Source organism: Hemibagrus wyckioides, linkage group LG22 (genome assembly GCF_019097595.1).
Source record: "Hemibagrus wyckioides isolate EC202008001 linkage group LG22, SWU_Hwy_1.0, whole genome shotgun sequence".
NCBI classification, from domain to species: Eukaryota; Metazoa; Chordata; class Actinopteri; order Siluriformes; family Bagridae; genus Hemibagrus; species Hemibagrus wyckioides.
Genome location: NC_080731.1, coordinates 21,998,866 through 22,022,552, shown reverse-complemented (window position 1 = coordinate 22,022,552; position 23,687 = coordinate 21,998,866). Strand labels below are relative to the sequence as shown.

The window sequence follows — 23,687 nt, the reverse complement described above, 5'->3', positions numbered from 1 at the left end:
GTGTTACAATAGCCCAAGCTCCAAACTGACAGAGAGATCCCTTGTCAGAATTCTGAACTCTCCAGTTCATGGAGTTTCATTTTCGGTTTCTACTTTTAGATTTAGGGAAATATAATCAGTAGCATTGCTGCAACACAATGCAAAGTATCGTCAGTGTTTTCTGCTTACCGAGGCTTTGTTAAATTTTAGTGTTTGTTTCTCTGTGTTCTGACCTTTGCCTTGTATGCTGGATTTTGCTCCGTCTTTGCCTTTTCAGATTGTTTGCTTCATGGATTACTTTCTTTGTTACCGGACTTTCTTTGTCTGTTTTATGACCATGTTTTGCCCTGCCATTTTAGATTTGTTTGACTGTTCTATTAAAGTTGTTTGTATTGCACATGGATCCTGCTCACTCATTCTTACAGGATACTACAAGCCATGATAGTACAACAGGGACAAGGGCTTGTAGCATACCAGGTGCAACTGGCGGCTCTCCAAGCCACTAACATGCAGCTGTGCCAGGCACTGGGCAACCCATCCACCTCCAGGAGCGAACCGGTATGTATGGCCTTAACCAATAAATTTGACAGCTCCGCTAACATCTGCAAAGGATTCCTATGCCAGTGTGAGGTATTTTTTACATGCCAGCCAGAAGCTTATCGTAATGACTACACCAAATGCACGTTTTTAATGACACTACTCACTGGTAAAGCCTTAAACTGGGCAGGTGCTCTTTGGGATGATGCCGCACAGGTACGCACCTCATACTGCCATTTCACAGGGCAAATCTGCAATGGTTTTGAATACCCAGTGGGGGGTAAGGGTATATCTGTTCAGCTACTTCAATTAAGCCACGGAGCAGACTCAGCAGCTGAGTATACTGTAAAATTTCACACGCTTTTAGCACAAACTGGTTGGAACGATCCTGCGTGTCACAACTCCCTCCTCATCGCAGATGGGATTGCACTATACAGCTTCTCCCTAACACATCAATGGGTGCCTCCGGATTTTTCTTTCTGGGAAAATACTATGGAAGTCTAAGACCATGTATTGATTATCATGGACTAAATGCTATAATGGTCAGACACCCCTACCCATTACCTGTGGTTTCCTCGGCCCTGGAGCAACTTAGAAAAGCTAAGATTTTCACTAAACTAGATTTAAGGAGTGCATACAATATTATTAGAATACATAGTGTGGTGTATGTAACCCAGTTCCCTGATAAGGGAACAAGACACTGCGTCATGACTGATGCTATGGGAACGCTTCATTCTGCAGGATAGGACACATGAAGAAGGGAATATGTGCCAATTAGTCCATATAAGGGCATCTACGTCACATTACTTCAGCATCTACTTGTCTGAAGGAACAACTTGTGAGTGGATGCCTGGGGTGTGGCAAGCGGTCCCCTCAAAATAACTCAACACCCAGGCATTAATGTCTAAACCATTGGCAACAAAAGTGACTACACCCCTAAGTGGAAATGTCCAAATTGGGCACAAAGTGTCAATATTTTGTGTGGCCACCATTATTTTCCAGCACTGCCTTAACCCTCTTGGGCATGGAGTTCACCAGAGCATCACAGGTTTCCACTGGAGTCCTCTTCCACTCCTCCATGATGACATCACAGAGCTGGTGGATGTCAGAGACCTTGCACTCCCCCACCTTCCGTTTGAGGATGCCCCACAGATGCTCAATAGAGTTTAGGTCTGGAGACATGCTTGGCCAGTCCATCACCAAGGCAGTGGTGGTCTTGGAGGTGTGTCTGGGGTCGTTATCATGTTGGAATACTGCCCTGTGGCCCAGTCTCCGAAGGGAGGGGATCATGCTCTGCTTCAGTATGTCACAGTACATGTTAGCATTCATGGTTCCCTCAATGAACTGTAGCTCCCCAGTGCCGCCAGCAGTCATGCAGGCCCAGACCATGACACTCCCACCACCATGCTTGACTGTAGGCAAGACACACTTGTCTTTGTACTCCTCACCTGGTTGCCCCCACACACGCTTGATACCATCTGAACCAAATAAGTTTATCTTGGTCTCATCGGACCACAGGACATGGTTCCAGTATTCCATGTCGTTAGTCTGCTTGTCTTCAGCAAACTGTATGCAGGCTTTCTTGTGCATCATCTTTAATAGAGGCTTCCTTCTGGGACGACAGCCATGCAGACCAATTTGATGCAGCGTGTGGCGTATGGTCTGAGCACTGACCGGCTGACCCCCCACCCCTCTGACCGGCTGACCCCCCACCCCTCTGACCGGCTGACCCCCCACCCCTTCAACCTCTGCAGCAATGCTGCCATCACTCATACGTCTATTTCCCAAAGACGACCTCCGGATACGACACTGAGCATGTGCACTCAACTTCTTTGGTGGACCATGGTGAGGCCTGTTCTGAGTGGAACCTGTCCTGTAAAACCGCTGTATGGTCTTGCCCACCGTGCTGCAGCTCAGTTTCAGGGTCTCGGCAATCTTCTTATAGCCTAGGCCATCATTATGTAGAGCAACAGATATTTTTTTTCAGATCCTCAGAGAGTTCTTTGCCATGAGGTGCCATGTTGAACTTCCAGTGTGAGAGTGATAACACCAAATTTGTGTGAGAGTGAAACACGCCTGCTCCCCATTCACACCTGAGACCTTGTAACACTAACGAGTCAAATGACACCAGGGAGGGGAAATCGCTAATTGGGCCCAATTTGTACATTTCCACTTAAGCCTAGTTCACACTACAGGATTTTAAGCCCGATTTGTAAATTAACGAGCTGGCTGACAGATCGGTCAGTGATCGTGGGAAAATCAGCGGGTGATCAGCGCTCGGCAATCTTTATGTGTGATCTACTCAACGACGCAACAAAGAGGCTCACTGACACCTCGCAGACAAAATCCAGATATCTGGCGTGTTAAATATCTGGGACGGTCGGCCGACTCCACATCACGTGGTGTCAATTGTAGCTACGACCTCCAGCCAATGAGAGAGCAAGTCAACAGGTTGAGGTCACCGGAAGAAAAGGTTTAGACATTAATGTCTGTGTGTTGAGTTATTTTGAGGGGACAGTAAATTTACACTGTTATACAGGCTGGACACTCACTACTTTACATTGGAGCAGAGGGTCATTTCTTCAGTGTTGTCACATGACAAGATATAATAAAATATTTACAAAAATGTCAGGGGTGTACTCACTTTTGTGAGATACTGTATATCTTCAGAGGGTGGTGTGATCAGCTGAGCGCATCATCCGTACCGAGCTCCCTGACCTGCACTCAATCTACAACAAGCGGTGCTGGACCAAGGCCATGAAGATTGTGAAGGACCTCAGCCACCCCAACAATGGACTATTCTCTCTGTTGAGGTCAGGGAAGCGCTTCCGCTCCCTGAAGGCCAACACAAAGAGACTGAGGAGAAGCTTCTTCCCGCAGGCTATACGGTCTCTCAACCAGCATTCCACATAGAACTCAACTGATTGGAGTTGCTTTGTTTCCTTCACACGTGTTGGAATCAACCACATCGTACATTTGCACATTACAGGACTGAAGTACACAAAACATAAAACATATATGTTGTACATTTATGCTTCTGATTACACATAAAGAGGACTACTGCACACATCTGCACTTGAACAATAACACTGCTGCTCTTCATTTCATTTCACTCCATGACCACCCCGTCTGCACATTGTGCATTTCACACACTTTACTACAGTTTGTTTTTTTATTACAGTTGTTTACATTTTACATTTTTATACATATTCTATATTCTATATACATATTCTATATACATATTATACCTTACCTTATTTTATTATAGTTTATTTACATTTACTTTACCTACTGTAAAAATTGTAGTTTTTATATTTTATATTTTGTATTTTTTCTTTTCTTACAAAGAAAATTTGTATTTTTTCTTTTCTGGGGGGCAGTGGTGGCTCAAGTGGTTAAGGCTCTGGGTCGTTGACCGGAAGATCAGGGGTTCAAGCCCCAGCACCGCCAAGTTGCCACTGTTGGGCCCTTGAGCAAGGCCCTTAACCCTCTCTGCTCCAGGGGCGCCGTATCATGGCTGACCCTGCACTCTGACCCCAACCTCCAAGGATGGGAAATGTGAAGAAAGAATTTCACTGTGCTGTAATGTATATGTGACAAATAAAGGCTGTTTCATTTTGTTTCTTTTCTTTTCTTTTATTCTGTCCTTATTCCTTTTTCCTTTTCAAGGGTCAAGATAGTGGTGTAAGCATTTCACTGCATATCATACTGTGTATGATTGTGTATGTGACAAATAAAATTTGAATTTATACACACACACTTTATACACAAACCTTCATTTATTAGCTGTACATACTGTATATTACCTATATTACATTATATTACGTTACCTGCAAAAATAAAGTTGTATTAATCGATCATAATCATCTCTCTAATTCTCTTCAGTGTTGTTAAATATTTTAGACTAAATGCCTAAATGTAAATGAATTGAGAAACTAAATATTACAAGTAAATTATAAATATCTATTGCATCATACACTTTGTTAACAATATAATAAAATCTATTGGTTTTTATTGAATCAGTGAAGTTTCTTGGGTTTTCTACAGAGGGATATGTTCTGATTTGGATAAATGAGTAACATCATGCAGCTTCCAACTAAACTTTTCCCTTGCTGTTAAATATCCTGGAAACACATAGAGAATGTTACTGAAATGCATACAGGGATATAATAAGACATCGGCTAAATGTGTACAAAATGTGATTTAGGGTTTTAAAGCTTTTTATGGAAATAATGACCAATTCCCTTCACGTGAAATCATTTCCGTCATTAGACTGGAAAGTGTCGGACACAGCGCGAGAGTAAAGCGGAATAATATGCAGTGGTGTACAGTAACACAGTAAAATTACTTCGTTACAGTACTTAAGTATTTTTTGAGAGTTTTTGTACTTTTTTATGTTTTGTACTGTTTATTTTTCTGTCAAATTTTACTTTTACTTCACTACTTTTTTTAAACAAATTCTATAATTTTACTCCAATACATTTTCTGTTTGGCATTTTCATTACTTACTACAAAAAAAACCTCCGGTAAAGGAAGTTTGTGATCAGTGATGACTTTAGGTTATGTCCATACATTTTAAAAACGGAGATTTTTCAACTTTGTTTTTTTTTATTCTGTTCACACGACCTGCGTGTTAAAATTATCGTTGTCCACATGAAAACGCAGAACGCCCTGTTAAGTGCTGTGAGGAGCCTAGCCAATCAGAAGCCCTGTTAAGTGCGTGTGTTGTGGGAGTTTTGATAAACTGTGATAAATGTGAAGTTTATTAGAGATATTCCACTTCTCCATAACAGGAGTGTGTGTTAAAGCAGTGAGCGGTGTGTGATGTGTTAATACAGTGGAGTGAACTCGGAGTGTGGAGATCTCAGCTGGAGATGAAGTCTAAAATGGAGGCTGAACTAAACCACAGAACAGAACAATAATGTCGGACATGTTAGAGAAGACTCCTACACGCCTTTTAGTAAAATCAGATTCTTAATGATAATATAAACGGTAAGTTAACAGGATGAGGAGCTGTAATTATATAGATTTATAACGAGTTCAGCGCTGAGATATGAACAGTATGAGCGCGTGACTTCCGGGTTTTACTGAAGTACCTGGACTGTCCACTGTCCACTGTAAACACTGAAATAAACAATAAATACTTAAATAAAGTACAAAAGGTCAGGGGTTGATATCTGTGTTAGCAGACTGTGTTTGATTACAGCCTGTTTTGATCAGCTAGGGTTTGATTATCAGATATGAAAATGTTGATGAAAATAATCATCAGCTTCCTGCTTGTTCTCCTTCAGTCCATTTCTGCAGGACACTGAGATGGTCAGTGAGTGGACCAGCGTGGACATTAGCATGGAGTAACATCTCCACACACCAGAGAACATCCAGTCAATCAGGTGGGACACACTGATTTAGGAGAATATTTAATATAGGAGGAAAATTGGATTAAAATAAATTCTGTGAACTAGTACTCATTAACATGATGTTAATTATAATGTTTAATTAATCTCTGCAGTGTGCATGTGGTAAAGCTCATGCAGAGTTCATTTACATCCTGCTCCTCTCTTCCAGTTTTCTTCACAACCATCCTGTTTCTCCTCCTTCATTCCAGCATCACTCTGCACTGTCTCTCCTCCTCCACCATGCAGCAGTCCTTCAGCATTCATCAGTGTGTCCTGTTCCTCCTCATCCTCACATTCACCACTGGTAAGCTGTGGATTAGTGATCATTCAGCTACAAGAGCATTAGTGAGATCAGACTCTATGTCCTACCTTTAATATAGACGGAGCTTTCCATACTGTTGTGTTAGATGATGAGTTTAATCTCTCAGAATAGACTGATGATGGTGTTTGTGTCTCTTTCAGCACCAACTCTGGCCTCCACTTCTGTAACAGTGAAACTACGTCAGTCTGCTACACTATCATGCAATTACAAATGTTCTGGTGTTGTCAAATGGACCATGTTCCATGATCCAGCCCATATTCTGGCTCAGTGTGATCAGACACAGTGCAGCTCAGAGAGGGGATATGAAGTGTCTCATGAACAGTACCTGAAGGGAAATCTTCATCTCACCATCCCTGCAGTAGATTACAGTAAACGTGCCTTATACACATGTGTGTGTGATGGTGTAGAGGCCTGTGATGTGCGTCTCATCATTGAACGTAAGTTCTCCTCACTCCTTTATTAACCTTCAGGGTCAACCTTTCAGAGTTAATGATGTCTGTCAGATTTATTACAATTTCTTTGTTTTGTTTTGTTCTTCCTCTTCAGCTTTGACGTCATTAGTTCAGTTAAGCCCTGGTGAAGCTCTGGTGATGGATTTGCCCGTACCAGAGCCAGTGGAGGTGAGGTATAAGGCCAGAGGTTCAGCTGATTTATACGGTGCACAGATCTGTACAGTGACTCAACGGTCACTACACTGTAACCCTGAATACACACCCAGAGCATCACTCAGTTACCCCAACATTACACTGAGAGACGTGAACGTGTCTGATAGTGGAACCTACTCCATCCGGGACAGGAAGAACGAGGAAGTCATCCACATATACACACTCATTGTGAACGGTACGTCTACCAGCTTCCACACTAAACTGAATTCTGTGAAACAGCGTCACATACTGAGTGTTAGTGTGAATTAACTCTGATTTAATACTGCAGTTAGTAGTGGAACATCTCCTGTAGAACATTAATAGATCATCTATAGGCTGCTGACCAAACTGTCCAAATGAACCTCACAGACATTTCAGAGAAGAAGCCGGAGAGCTCCTGGGTGATTGGAGTGATTGTGGGGCTGTTACTGTTACTGATCCCAGTCATTATAGTGTGTGTGGTGAAGAATCAGCGTAAAAATCGTCTTAAGCTGGAACAAGCAGATCCAGAGGAAACTGTGAGTAATGAAGATGTGTGACACCATAGGCTTGTGTGTGAGTGTTTGTGTGTTTGTGTTATGTTTATAATATATACAAATATTATATATATTGTTAGAAACTGTAGGTTCCATTGTATAGGAGCCTCTGGTTGTGGTGTATTCAGCTAGTGCAGTTAGCTCATGCTGCTAATCTGCTAACAATCCTGATATGAAGCCTGGGAATCATCATTCATTCACGTTAGAGATAAATAAATCATCTGGTTTTATTATGATGTGTGGATCAGAGTTAGTAAAGGAAGCACTGAGTTTACACTCTTGTGTCCTCCATCACTCCACGCTTTTCTTCAGGCTGGTGATGTGGAGGTGCAGTAAACTGTTCAGTGAATATCACCAGCACTATGAAGGAAGAGTTTTTCCTTTAAGTGTTTAAGAGTTCTTTAAAAATGTTTAATTAAATCAGCTGCTAATGTCAGAGCATGTCTGAACACACACTGAACAGGAGTTTGTCTTTTACAGATTACACTAAATGGTTCCGTGACTCAGGAGGTCAATCAGAGCCGACAGAGGTCCAACAGCGATGTAGGACCATTGCTGAGGAAGATTGTAGATATGGAGGAGCTCATACAGCGCTACAAAACTGAATCAATGAGAAAATCTCAGAGCTTGCCGAACCTGAACAACACACAAGTGGTGGAAATGCTGATGAGCAAAAAGACAGAAATGGAGGCAGTTGTACAGCGCATGCAGAAATCAGAGCAGGACACAATCAGCAAGTGGTGGAGATTGAGAAGACCAGAACTGGACACCATCATTGAGCACTGGAGAAATTATAATGCAGAACTGGAGAGGCTCAAACAGGTGCAACAAAGTTCTAGAGAGTCACACCAAAACAATCACCTGACTTGGTTTCCCACCGGACGCCAGAGGCTACAGTCATGTCCAGCGTGGGCTACATAACCAATGATCAACAGCGAATGAATTACACTAGTATGTTTTCTGATTACTGCTGCTGTGAGCTGGTTGTTTTTGGGAGCTGTGAACACTTCCATCACGTCTCATTGTGAACTGTGAGAAGCCAGAGGATTAATGTACAAAACACCAACAAGATCAACTTCCTGTGTGTTTCACTTCCCTCAGCATTACCTGGTGCAGTTATTCAGCTGATACTGAGGTGTTTACAGATAAAAGGTGAAGACATTTAATCAGCCTGAGACCTGTTTCATTTACTTTATTTAACGTGCAGTTAGATAGATTGATATAATTTTTGATCCCATGAGGGAAATTCTTGTATTACAGCAGCTCAGACGGTTACAAGCAGGACCCACTGGATGATGTGAGAATGTGAGGAACGTATTATTCAGTTATGTAAACTTCAGGATTGGGGAGAGTTACAGGCCATAATGAAACAGAAGCCATTCAGTCTGTAATCTAATAGTGACTGACCAAATGTCTGTAATGTACCTGCTTCTTCTTCTTCATCATCATCATCATCATCAAATTGGAGACTACCATACATTACCATTTTTCTCTAACACTAACACAAGTCCCTTCCCTCCCTAAATCATGTATATGTGTGTGTGTTATCCATGTCAGTGACCGGGTGTTGTACAACTACATTGTATTTTTATGTGATTTTTGTACGATTATTTTTAAGCAAAATAAAATTTCTATTTTCTTTGGCTTTTGATAACCAGATATATCAGTGTGTGTGTGTGTGTGTGTGTGTGTGTGTAAATTACAGGGAGATTAGCTAAAGCTCTTGCAGAGTTCATATGAGGAAATCATGTTGAAATGATTGAAGTATTCACAGAATCACTAAAACAGGACTCTGTATTTATTTTGCAGTAATTAACCCCAGCCACGTGTCACAGGTGGAACTGCAGCACTGCTTCATCTCTAAACACACAGCCCTTTATACTCTAATGAATGAACTCCACTGAGCTAAAAGCTCAAATATCTTCAGCTCACAATGACTTCACTAGGACTCAGAACTGCTCCAGCACTACTGAATACCAATAACTAACTAAAATGTGTGTGTGTCTGTGTGTGTGTGTGTGTGTGTGTGTGTTATAACATGGTGCATGTTGATGACTTTTTGGAAACTGTTTTTTCTCCTTCTCCACTCTGATCCTCCTCTGAGTGTTTTTCCTTCTTCACACCTGAAACTACATACACACACACACACACAAATACGTACACACACACACACACACACACACACACACCCCCACACACACACACACTCAGCCCAATCCCAGTAAACCTCAGTAACTGTGTGATAGCCCTGGTTTAGCCTGCAGTGATGTACCTTTCAGCAGATCTTCCACTTTCTCTGCAGCTGCTTCAGGAACACATGCAGCCTGTTGAAGAGATGAAGACTGAGCTGGAGCAGTGATCACACCTCCCTCTGAACATTCACCTGATTATTACAGCCTCTATAGCATGTCATACATCACCTCCAGAGAGTTCTCCAGAACCTTCCTCTTCTCCTGAGAAAGACTCCCGAGGTACCTGAGGACCAGAATAAACAGGAGGACTGGGTTTTATATCAGTCTATCAGTTTTATTGCTATACTGATGTACTGATATATATATATATATATATATATATATATACAGTATCTCACAAAAGTGAGTACACTCCTCTAATTTCAGTGACCATTTTAGTATATCTTCTCAAGGGACAATACTATAGAAATTAAACTGGGAGATATTTTAGAGAAGTCAGTGTGCAGCTTGTATAGCAGTACAGATTTCCTGTCCTCTAACAATAACTCAACATACAGACATTATTGCCTAAATAACTGGCAACAAAAGTGAGTACACCCTAAGTGATAAAAGCTGTACACTATTTAACCGTGTAAAAGTCACATGTCCTGTTCATCATGTTCATGTGTTTGTCAGCTTGACAGGACCATACAAATTTGTGTATCTTATAATAGAGCATTTAAAATTTGGTGCTTTGAGTACAATTCATTCATACTGACCACTGGATGATCAACATGGCACCTCATGGTAAAGAACTCTCAGAAGATTTGAGAATTAGCTTTGTTACTCTCCACAAAGATGGGTTAGGCTACAAGAAGATGGGTAACACCCTGAAACTGAGTAACTGTACAGTGGTCAGGGTCATACAGAGGGTTTCCAAGACAGATTCTTCTCTGAACAGACCTCGCAGGGCTCGATGAAAAAAGATGAGTCCTCGTTCTGTGCATCAGGTGCAGAAGCTGGCTTTAAAAAACAGACGCATGAGTGCTGCCAGCATTGCTTTACAGGTTGCAGAAGCAGGAGGTCAGCTTGTCAGCGCTCAGACCACACACCACACACTGCAACAAGTTGGTTTCCATGGTCGTCATCCCAGAAGGAAGCCTCTTCTGAAACTGGCTCACAAGAAAGCCTGCAAACAGTTTACTGAAGACAACCTGTCCAAGAGCATGAATTACTGGAGCCATGTCCTGTGGTCTGATGAGACTAAGATAAACTTGTTTGATTTTTTTTGCCATGTTGATCATCCAGTGGTCAGTATGAATGAATTGTACTCAAAGCACCAAATTTTAAATGCTCTATTATAAGATACACAAATTTGTATGGTCCTGTCAAGCTGACAAACACATGAACATGATGAACAGGACATGTGACTTTTACACGGTTAAATAGTGTACAGCTTTTATCACTTAGGGTGTACTCACTTTTGTTGCCAGTTATTTAGGCAATAATGTCTGTATGTTGAGTTATTGTTAGAGGACAGGAAATCTGTACTGCTATACAAGCTGCACACTGACTTCTCTAAAATATCTCCCAGTTTAATTTCTATAGTATTGTCCCTTGAGAAGATATACTAAAATGGTCACTGAAATTAGAGGAGTGTACTCACTTTTGTGAGATACTGGATGATATGGTTCAGTTTAAGGTGAAGGAGACTTTTTTAATTTTATTTCAGAGTGTGCATGACATTTAAAACCTGTAAAAAAGCAGGAATTTTACACAACACATGAGATTTTAATGAGAAATTACAAATCAGGCTGAATATGACACATCCTGTCTTTCTGGTCAGGAAAGTAAAGTCCAGTGATTCTGTAATTATGGTAAGGGTTTATACAAGAATCATATCAGTTCTATATTCACTGATTCAGTGATTTCTGCCATTATACACCGATCAGGTACAACACTGATCAGTTCCAGGTGATATGATTAAGACTGAGTATCTCCTCATCATGGCACCTGTTAGTGGGTGGGATATATTAGACAGCAAGTCAACATTTTGTCCTCAAAGTTGATGTTAGAAGCAGGAAAAATGGACAAGAGTAAGGATTTGAGTGAGTTTGACCAAAAGGGCCAAATTGTGATGGCTAGACCACTGGATCAGAGCATCTCCAAAACTGCAGCTCTTGTGGGGTGTTCCCGGTCTGCAGTGGTCAGTATCTATCAAAAGTGACCCCATGCTGACCCCTGTGCACCGCCAAAAGCACCAACATTGGGCACATGAGCGTCAGAACTGGATCACAGTACAACAACCAGTTTGAGGTGTTGACTCCGCCTCCAAATTCCCCAGATCTCAATCCAATCCAGCATCTGTGGGATGTACTGGATGAACAAGTCCCATCCATGGTTGACCCACCTCACAACTTACAGGACTTACATCTTGATAACATCTTGGTGCCAGATCCCACAGCACACCTTCAGGGATCTAGTGGAGTCCATCAGGACTAGTCGATGGGTCAGGGCTGTTTTGGCAGCAAAAAGGGGGACTAACACAATATTCAGCAGGCAGTCAGTATTATTTTATATATGTAGATCAGTTGTGGACATTTTACCGAAGTGGATCGTGTCAGATTGAGTGATTCACTGATTCAATTACCGGAACCTCGTTAAAGAATTTGGTTTGTACAGTCTGTCCCTCAGTGCCCCCTACAGGCCAAACACTGCATCTGCAACACCATTCAAGAGTTCACCATGAAGCCAAGATCCTCCTTCATCCTCGTAAATAATAATCTGAAGGTCCACATGTACAAATCCACACCATATTTAACTCACACTGAAATATAATTCCAGATTAAATCCCAGAAACACAGAGATATAAACTCTCACCTCTTTAAGTAGGAGCCTTGTCTCTGACTCCTTGTAGCACCTGAAGAAATGGGCATGGTGTAACACACACACACACTCACACTCACACACACACACACACACACACACACACACTCTAACACACACCCTAACACACCCTCACACACTCTCACACACAGACCCTGCTTACAGAACACACAATAACACACAGAACACGCACTAACACACATCAGTGAACTTTCCTTTCAACACCATGCTCGTCACTAAACTCAGACCGGAAGTGGGGTTTGTTAGTGTCTCCATAGCAACCAGGAGCAGGGTGTTTATCTGCATGCCATCAGACAGTGTGAAGACATTTGAAGTCCACTTGTTACGAGGATTATTTACTTCTCAGTCGAATTATCCTGATAGAAACTGTCATGTTAGAACAATAACTTTGAAATAAGACTGGAAATGATGTTTTAATTATAAGAACTTGATAATTTTCTATTGAAAATAAGTGAATACACTGAAACGTTAAAAGCCTCACTCTGTTCATATCGAGCACAGAGATAAAGTGTGAAAAGAATATTTTCATAATAAATGACATTACACACATATGTAACTGACAGCATGATGTATTTTACAGAATACTCTGTGATGAACTGGTCTGGAGGAGACTTTACAGAGGAACAGCTTCAAAGACAGTTTAATGAGTTTAAATATCTGCGATAATTGATTTATTTGTATTTAATTCATGCCCCTGGATTATGTTTATTATATTTATTAAAGTCACACAGTTCTTTAGCTGCTCTTTAAATACAGCCCGTGCGCCTTCCAAAACAGGAAGTTCCTCCTCCCTGACCGGAAGTGAGGCAGCTCCAGCTGTTTATTGTTGACACAGTGAGGGAGACGGGTGTGAAAGATGGCGGCGTCCCGTCGCTCCTCTCAGCATCACGGAGCGCTGCCGTCTCCTCCGCGTGGCGTCCTGCTCGGCTCCCCGCCGCCGGAGACTCCGTCGGTCACCCCGGATTCGGCGGTTGGGAGTCCGGTGGAGAGTGGCGGCGCGGCGGCGGCGGCGGAGGTGGCGGAGGCGGCGGTGGTTCCCGCGGCCTCTCCCGGCCGCCCCGCTCCGGCTCTGGGCGCTCAGGGCGCCGGCGCTGCGGGGGAGGAGAGCTGCGGAGCCGGGGGAGCGTTCCGAGAGCTGTTCGAGGCCTGCCGGAACGGAGACGTGTCCCGGGTCAAGCGCCTGGTGGACTCGGTCAATGTGAACGCTAAGGACGTGTCCGGCAGGAAGTCCACTCCGCTCCACTTCGCCGCAGGTCTGATAATTAATTATAATAATAATAATAATAATAACCTCTGTTTAGACTGTTAGCTTAGCACTTAGCTTAGCACTTAGCATTTAGCGTCTACCACCCAGCTCAGAATCTGTATTACATTCACTTCATTCTTATCTCTGAAATTATAATATATTATAAACTATATTATTACATGATGGTAAGTAAAGTGTTGATCTGTAAATTCCATGTACATTAAGAGTGTAAGATGATCAGTGTGCTTTAATGATCATTCTGGAGTTAATATCGGATTAAATTCTTCTGTTCAGTTCTAGAGCAGGATCATGTCTAATGCACTGTTCTCTAGGTCTATCTAGTGTTCAGAGTTTAATAATAAAATTATAATGAGGTGTGTATGTCTGTACATTCAGGGTGAAAGAGCTTGTGGTGTTCTCTATTTACACATTTATAGAGAAATAAAATATAGAGAGTGATGGTTTTGTTTTTGTGTATAAACTGGTGAATTCGCTCAGAGCGAGGCGGTTGCTGCCAAATATGGGCTTGTGGGCGGGGCGATGAACGATGCAGGTCAGTGATTGGTCAGGGGTAGTGATGTCAGAATGCTCCTGTTGACTCAGGTGAACAGATCCTCAGCAGCGGAGTGATGGACTTTTCTCTCGTATCTGCTTTCTTCTCATTTCTTTATTTTCCCTGCAATCGTCCACAGGGTTCTCTGACACCGAGCTCCTAGCACATTTCTGCCCTGATCTTCTGATATCAGATAAGGATTAGTCTGATCAGGATATTAGAGAGATGAGTGGATGTGGTGTGTGTGGATGTGGTGTGGTATTACTGTGGGTTGTAACTGTGTGTGTGTGTGTGTGTGTGTGCTGCAGGTTTTGGCCGTAAGGACGTGGTGGAACATCTCCTGCGTACAGGAGCGAATGTCCATGCTCGTGACGATGGCGGTCTCATTCCGCTCCACAACGCGTGCTCGTTCGGTCACGCTGAGGTGGTCAGTGTGTTACTGTGTCAGGGGGCTGACCCCAACGCACGCGACAACTGGAACTACACACCACTGCACGAGGCGGCCATCAAGGGCAAGATAGACGTGTGTATCGGTGAGGACACACACACTCCACACTGTACAGAGAGGAGGGGGCTTCTGTCGAAAACTGTAATCTGATTGGATGACTCTGGGGCGGAGACAGCGAGATGTTAGGGTTGACCAATTATATTTTATTAACTGTGTATATATAATGTGTGTGTGTGTGTGTGTTTTAGTCCTCCTCCAGCATGGTGCTGACCCCAACATCAGAAATACTGACGGAAAATCCGCTCTGGACCTAGCAGACCCTTCAGCCAAGACTGTGCTGACTGGTACACACACACACACACACACACACACACACACCCATTACACACACACACACACACACACCCATAACAGTGTTTACACATGTGTACACACACAGTAAGACACAGTTTTCTTTCCTGATCTTGTGTGTGTGTGTGTGTGTGTTTCAGGTGAGTATAAGAAGGATGAGCTGTTGGAGGCTGCCAGGTGAGTGTGTTTCACACTGCACATGGTAAAAGAAGCTCAGTGATTTGTTGTCTTGTATGCGTGTTGTCTAACTGTTTGTGTGTGTGTGTGTGTGTGTGTGTTTCCTCCTAAGGAGTGGAAATGAAGATAAGCTGATGGCTCTTCTCACACCACTCAATGTCAACTGTCATGCCAGCGATGGACGCAAGGTGACCACACACACACACACACACACAGATCACCTAAATTCCATCCTGATGAGATGTAGTAGTGCGTTCACATTTTATCAGAATCACACACACTGAGCTGATTCTCTCCTAAGGAGTTGTTACTATGGCAACCACATCTAGCTTCATTCTTCTGTGTGTGTGTGTGTTTGATAATACTGAAGACAGAATTGTTTTAGTTGATGATGAAGTTGTTGATGATGAGGTTGTTAGAGTGGTGTGATGTCACTCTGTTGGATTTTAGGCCCTAATTTTCTTACGTTCTGCCCTTTTTTTTTTTATTTGTCTCTGGCTACTTTCAGTCAACTTCCCAAAAAATGCTGGTAAGTTTCTTTTGAACACCAAAATGTTGATTTTCACTGTTGATCATTTTCATGATTGATTTCTGTGCTAGAATTCCATCTGTAAGCCTGCACTCTAATCACACGTGCTTCATCTCTTTATTTATGTTACACACAATCTCAGCCTTCTCCATCCCACCTGCTCTCTACTGAGAGGGGTTCAGGTGATGGGCGTGGTTATGAGCTGGGGTTAGAGGCATGTGCTGATTACTGCTTAGAAATCTCATCTCACACACACACACATAGACACACACACACACACACACACACAGACACACAGCCCTGACACTGGAGACTCCTTCCACACACACACACACACACACACACACACACAGACACACAGCACTGACACTGGAGGCTCCTTCCACACACACACACAGACACAGACACACACACACACACACACTGATACATAGCACTGACACTGGAGACTCCTTCCACACACACACACACACACACACTGATGCACAGCACTGACACTGGAGGCTCCTTCCACACACACACACAGACACAGACACACACACACACACACACACACACACTGATGCACAGCACTGACACTGGAGACTCCTTCCACACGCACACACACACACTGATACACAGCCCTGACACTGAATACTCCTTACACACACACACACACACACACATACACACTGATACACAGCCCTGACACTGGAGACTCCTTACACACACACACACACACACACACACACACACTGATACACAGCCCTGACACTGGAGACTCCTTACACACACACACACACACACACACACACACACACTGATACACAGCCCTGACACTGGAGACTCCTTACACACACACACACACACACACACACACACACACACACACACACTGATACACAGCCCTGACACTGGAGACTCCTTACACACACACACACACACAGATACACACACACACACACACACACTGATACACAGCCCTGACACTGGAGACTCCTTACACACACACACACACACACACTGATACACAGCCCTGACACTGGAGACTCCTTACACACACACACACACACACACACACTGATACACAGCCCTGACACTGGAGACTCCTTACACACACACACACACACACACACACACACACACTGATACACAGCCCTGACACTGGAGACTCCTTACACACACACACACACACACACACACACACACACACACTGATACACAGCCCTGACACTGGAGACTCCTTACACACACACACACACACACACACACTGATACACAGCCCTGACACTGGAGACTCCTTACACACACACACACACACACTGATACACAGCCCTGACACTGGAGACTCCTTACACACACACACACACACACACACACTGATACACAGCCCTGACACTAGAGACTCCTTACACACACACACACACACACACACACACTGATACACAGCCCTGACACTGGAGACTCCTTACACACACACACACACACACACACACTGATACACAGCCCTGACACTGGAGACTCCTTACACACACACACACACACACACACACACACACACACACACACTGATACACAGCCCTGACACTAGAGACTCCTTACACACACACACACACACACACACACACACACACACACACACACACTGATACACAGCCCTGACACTAGAGACTCCTTACACACACACACACACACACACACACACACACACACTGATACACAGCCCTGACACTAGAGACTCCTTACACACACACACACACACACACACACACACACACTGATACACAGCCCTGACACTAGAGACTCCTTACACACACACACACACACACACACACACTGATACACAGCCCTGACACTGGAGACTCCTTACACACACACACACACACACACACACACTGATACACAGCCCTGACACTGGAGACTCCTTACACACACACACACACACACACACACACACACTGATACACAGCCCTGACACTGGAGACTCCTTACACACACACACACACACACACACACACACACACACTGATACACAGCCCTGACACTGGAGACTCCTTACACACACACACACACACACACACACACACACACACACTGATACACAGCCCTGACACTGGAGACTCCTTACACACACACACACACACACACACACACTGATACACAGCCCTGACACTGGAGACTCCTTACACACACACACACACACACACACACACACACACTGATACACAGCCCTGACACTGGAGACTCCTTACACACACACACACACACACACACACACTGATACACAGCCCTGACACTGGAGATTCCTTACACACACACACACACACACACACACTGATACACAGCCCTGACACTGGAGACTCCTTACACACACACACACACACACACACACACACACACACACACACACACACACTGATACACAGCCCTGACACTGGAGACTCCTTACACACACACACACACACACACACACACACACACACACTGATACACAGCCCTGACACTGGAGACTCCTTACACACACACACACACACACACTGATACACAGCCCTGACACTAGAGACTCCTTACACACACACACACACACACACACACACTGATACACAGCCCTGACACTGGAGACTCCTTACACACACACACACACACACACACTGATACACAGCCCTGACACTGGAGACTCCTTACACACACACACACACACACACACACACACACACACACACACACACACACACTGATACACAGCCCTGACACTAGAGACTCCTTACACACACACACACACACACACACACACACACACACTGATACACAGCCCTGACACTAGAGACTCCTTACACACACACACACACACACACACACACACACACTGATACACAGCCCTGACACTAGAGACTCCTTACACACACACACACACACACACACACACACACACTGATACACAGCCCTGACACTAGAGACTCCTTACACACACACACACACACACACACACACACACACACACACACACTGATACACAGCCCTGACACTAGAGACTCCTTACACACACACACACACACACACACACACACACACACTGATACACAGCCCTGACACTAGAGACTCCTTACACACACACACACACACACACACACACACTGATACACAGCCCTGACACTGGAGACTCCTTACACACACACACACACACACACACACACTGATACACAGCCCTGACACTGGAGACTCCTTACACACACACACACACACACACACACACACACACTGATACACAGCCCTGACACTGGAGACTCCTTACACACACACACACACACACACTGATACACAGCCCTGACACTGGAGACTCCTTACACACACACACACACACACTGATACACAGCCCTGACACTGGAGACTCCTTACACACACACACACACACACACTGATACACAGCCCTGACACTAGAGACTCCTTACACACACACACACACACACACACACACTGATACACAGCCCTGACACTGGAGACTCCTTACACACACACACACACACACACACACTGATACACAGCCCTGACACTGGAGACTCCTTACACACACACACACACACACACACACACACACACACACACTGATACACAGCCCTGACACTAGAGACTCCTTACACACACACACACACACACACACACACACACACACACACTGATACACAGCCCTGACACTAGAGACTCCTTACACACACACACACACACACACACACACTGATACACAGCCCTGACACTAGAGACTCCTTACACACACACACACACACACACACACACACTGATACACAGCCCTGACACTAGAGACTCCTTACACACACACACACACACTGATACACAGCCCTGACACTGGAGACTCCTTACACACACACACACACACACACACACACACTGATACACAGCCCTGACACTGGAGACTCCTTACACACACACACACACACACACACACACACACACACACTGATACACAGCCCTGACACTGGAGACTCCTTACACACACACACACACACACACACACACACACACACACACTGATACACAGCCCTGACACTGGAGACTCCTTACACACACACACACACACACACACACACACACTGATACACAGCCCTGACACTGGAGACTCCTTACACACACACACACACACACTGATACACAGCCCTGACACTGGAGACTCCTTACACACACACACACACACACACACACACACACTGGTACACAGCCCTGACACTACAGACTCCTTACACACACACACACACACTGATACACAGCCCTGACACTGGAGACTCCTTACACACACACACACACACACACACACTGATACACAGCCCTGACACTGGAGACTCCTTACACACACACACACACACACACACACACACACTGATACACAGCCCTGACACTAGAGACTCCTTACACACACACACACACACACACACACACTGATACACAGCCCTGACACTAGAGACTCCTTACACACACACACACACACACACACACACACACACACTGATACACAGCCCTGACACTAGAGACTCCTTACACACACACACACACACACACACACACACACTGATACACAGCCCTGACACTAGAGACTCCTTACACACACACACACACACACACACACACTGATACACAGCCCTGACACTGGAGACTCCTTACACACACACACACACACACACACACACACACACACTGATACACAGCCCTGACACTGGAGACTCCTTACACACACACACACACACACACACACACTGATACACAGCCCTGACACTGGAGATTCCTTACACACACACACACACACACACACACTGATACACAGCCCTGACACTAGAGACTCCTTACACACACACACACACACACACACACACACACACACACACACTGATACACAGCCCTGACACTGGAGACTCCTTACACACACACACACACACACACACACACACACTGATACACAGCCCTGACACTGGAGATTCCTTACACACACACACACACACACACACACTGATACACAGCCCTGACACTGGAGACTCCTTACACACACACACACACACACACACACACACACACACACTGATACACAGCCCTGACACTGGAGACTCCTTACACACACACACACACACACACACACACACACACACACTGATACACAGCCCTGACACTGGAGACTCCTTACACACACACACACACACACACACACACACACTGATACACAGCCCTGACACTGGAGACTCCTTACACACACACACACACACACACACACACTGATACACAGCCCTGACACTGGAGACTCCTTACACACACACACACACACACACACTGATACACAGCCCTGACACTGGAGACTCCTTACACACACACACACACACACACACACACTGATACACAGCCCTGACACTAGAGACTCCTTACACACACACACACACACACACACACACACACACACACACACACACACTGATACACAGCCCTGACACTAGAGACTCCTTACACACACACACACACACACACACACACACACACACACTGATACACAGCCCTGACACTAGAGACTCCTTACACACACACACACACACACACACACACACACACACTGATACACAGCCCTGACACTAGAGACTCCTTACACACACACACACACACACACACACACTGATACACAGCCCTGACACTGGAGACTCCTTACACACACACACACACACACGCACACACACACACACACACACTGATACACAGCCCTGACACTAGAGACTCCTTACACACACACACACACACACACACACACACACACACTGATACACAGCCCTGACACTAGAGACTCCTTACACACACACACACACACACACACACACACACTGATACACAGCCCTGACACTAGAGACTCCTTACACACACACACACACACACACACACACACACTGATACACAGCCCTGACACTGGAGACTCCTTACACACACACACACACACACACACACACACTGATACACAGCCCTGACACTGGAGACTCCTTACACACACACACACACACACACACTGATACACAGCCCTGACACTGGAGACTCCTTACACACACACACACACACACACACACACTGATACACAGCCCTGACACTAGAGACTCCTTACACACACACACACACACACACACACTGATACACAGCCCTGACACTGGAGACTCCTTACACACACACACACACACACACACACTGATACACAGCCCTGACACTGGAGACTCCTTACACACACACACACACACACACACACACACACACACACACACACACACACACACTGATACACAGCCCTGACACTAGAGACTCCTTACACACACACACACACACACACACACACACACTGATACACACACACACTGATACACAGCCCTGACACTAGAGACTCCTTACACACACACACACACACACACACACACTGATACACAGCCCTGACACTAGAGACTCCTTACACACACACACACACACACACACACACACTGATACACAGCCCTGACACTGGAGACTCCTTACACACACACACACACACACACACACACACACTGATACACAGCCCTGACACTGGAGACTCCTTACACACACACACACACACACACACACACACACACACACACACTGATACACAGCCCTGACACTGGAGACTCCTTACACACACACACACACACACACACACACTGATACACAGCCCTGACACTAGAGACTCCTTACACACACACACACACACACACACACACACTGATACACAGCCCTGACACTGGAGACTCCTTACACACACACACACACACACACACACACACACTGATACACAGCCCTGACACTGGAGACTCCTTACACACACACACACACACACACACACACACACTGATACACAGCCCTGACACTGGAGATTCCTTACACACACACACACACACACACACACTGATACACAGCCCTGACACTGGAGACTCCTTACACACACACACACACACACACACACACACACACACTGATACACAGCCCTGACACTGGAGACTCCTTACACACACACACACACACACACACACTGATACACAGCCCTGACACTGGAGACTCCTTACACACACACACACACACACACACACACACACTGATACACAGCCCTGACACTGGAGACTCCTTACACACACACACACACACACACTGATACACAGCCCTGACACTAGAGACTCCTTACACACACACACACACACACACACACACACTGATACACAGCCCTGACACTGGAGACTCCTTACACACACACACACACACACACACACACACACACACACACACACACACTGATACACAGCCCTGACACTAGAGACTCCTTACACACACACACACACACACACACACACACACACACACTGATACACAGCCCTGACACTAGAGACTCCTTACACACACACACACACACACACACACACACACACACACACACTGATACACAGCCCTGACACTAGAGACTCCTTACACACACACACACACACACACACACACACTGATACACAGCCCTGACACTAGAGACTCCTTACACACACACACACACACACACACACACTGATACACAGCCCTGACACTGGAGACTCCTTACACACACACACACACACACACACACACACTGATACACAGCCCTGACACTGGAGACTCCTTACACACACACACACACACACACACACACACACACACACACTGATACACAGCCCTGACACTAGAGACTCCTTACACACACACACACACACACACACACACACTGATACACAGCCCTGACACTAGAGACTCCTTACACACACACACACACACACACACACACTGATACACAGCCCTGACACTGGAGACTCCTTACACACACACACACACACACACACACACACTGATACACAGCCCTGAC

The 23,687-nt window shown here is 45.0% G+C and overlaps 2 protein-coding genes and 1 long non-coding RNA gene across 5 annotated transcripts in view; 2 read left to right on the top strand and 1 right to left on the bottom strand.

The window, feature by feature from the left end:
* The first annotated feature begins 5,316 nt into the window (after positions 1–5,316).
* LOC131342976 (uncharacterized) lies at positions 5,317–9,058 on the top strand. Of its 2 annotated transcripts, none has more exons than XM_058374301.1 (7): positions 5,317–5,508; positions 5,808–5,906; positions 6,122–6,216; positions 6,375–6,671; positions 6,781–7,074; positions 7,248–7,396; positions 7,895–9,058. In XM_058374301.1, exons 3-7 carry the CDS (start codon positions 6,153–6,155, stop codon positions 8,333–8,335), a joined length of 1,245 nt encoding a protein of 414 aa, XP_058230284.1. In that variant the 5' UTR covers positions 5,317–5,508; positions 5,808–5,906; positions 6,122–6,152; the 3' UTR covers positions 8,336–9,058. The 2 variants fall into 2 exon arrangements, with proteins under 2 accessions (XP_058230284.1, XP_058230283.1); XM_058374300.1 differs by having other exon boundaries at positions 5,319–5,508; positions 6,082–6,216.
* Positions 9,059–9,096: 38 nt separating this feature from the next.
* LOC131342977 (uncharacterized) lies at positions 9,097–12,707 on the bottom strand. The gene is made up of 4 exons (XR_009203091.1): positions 12,466–12,707; positions 9,835–9,889; positions 9,687–9,738; positions 9,097–9,543 (listed from the first exon to the last, which is right to left on the bottom strand). It is a non-coding gene; the product is annotated as an uncharacterized LOC131342977 (long non-coding RNA).
* A 605-nt stretch (positions 12,708–13,312) lies between these two features.
* Positions 13,313–23,687, top strand: part of tnksb (tankyrase, TRF1-interacting ankyrin-related ADP-ribose polymerase b) — a 22,393-nt gene continuing 12,018 nt past the window's right edge. Inside the window, exons 1-6 of one of the 2 annotated variants that reach the window (XM_058375443.1) lie at positions 13,313–13,745; positions 14,600–14,824; positions 14,988–15,083; positions 15,231–15,267; positions 15,380–15,455; positions 15,776–15,796. In XM_058375443.1, coding sequence (XP_058231426.1) covers positions 13,349–13,745; positions 14,600–14,824; positions 14,988–15,083; positions 15,231–15,267; positions 15,380–15,455; positions 15,776–15,796 — 852 coding nt within the window. In that variant the 5' untranslated portion in view covers positions 13,313–13,348. The remainder of the gene's footprint in view (positions 13,746–14,599; positions 14,825–14,987; positions 15,084–15,230; positions 15,268–15,379; positions 15,456–15,775; positions 15,797–23,687) is intronic. The other variant, XM_058375444.1, reaches the window with a different exon arrangement.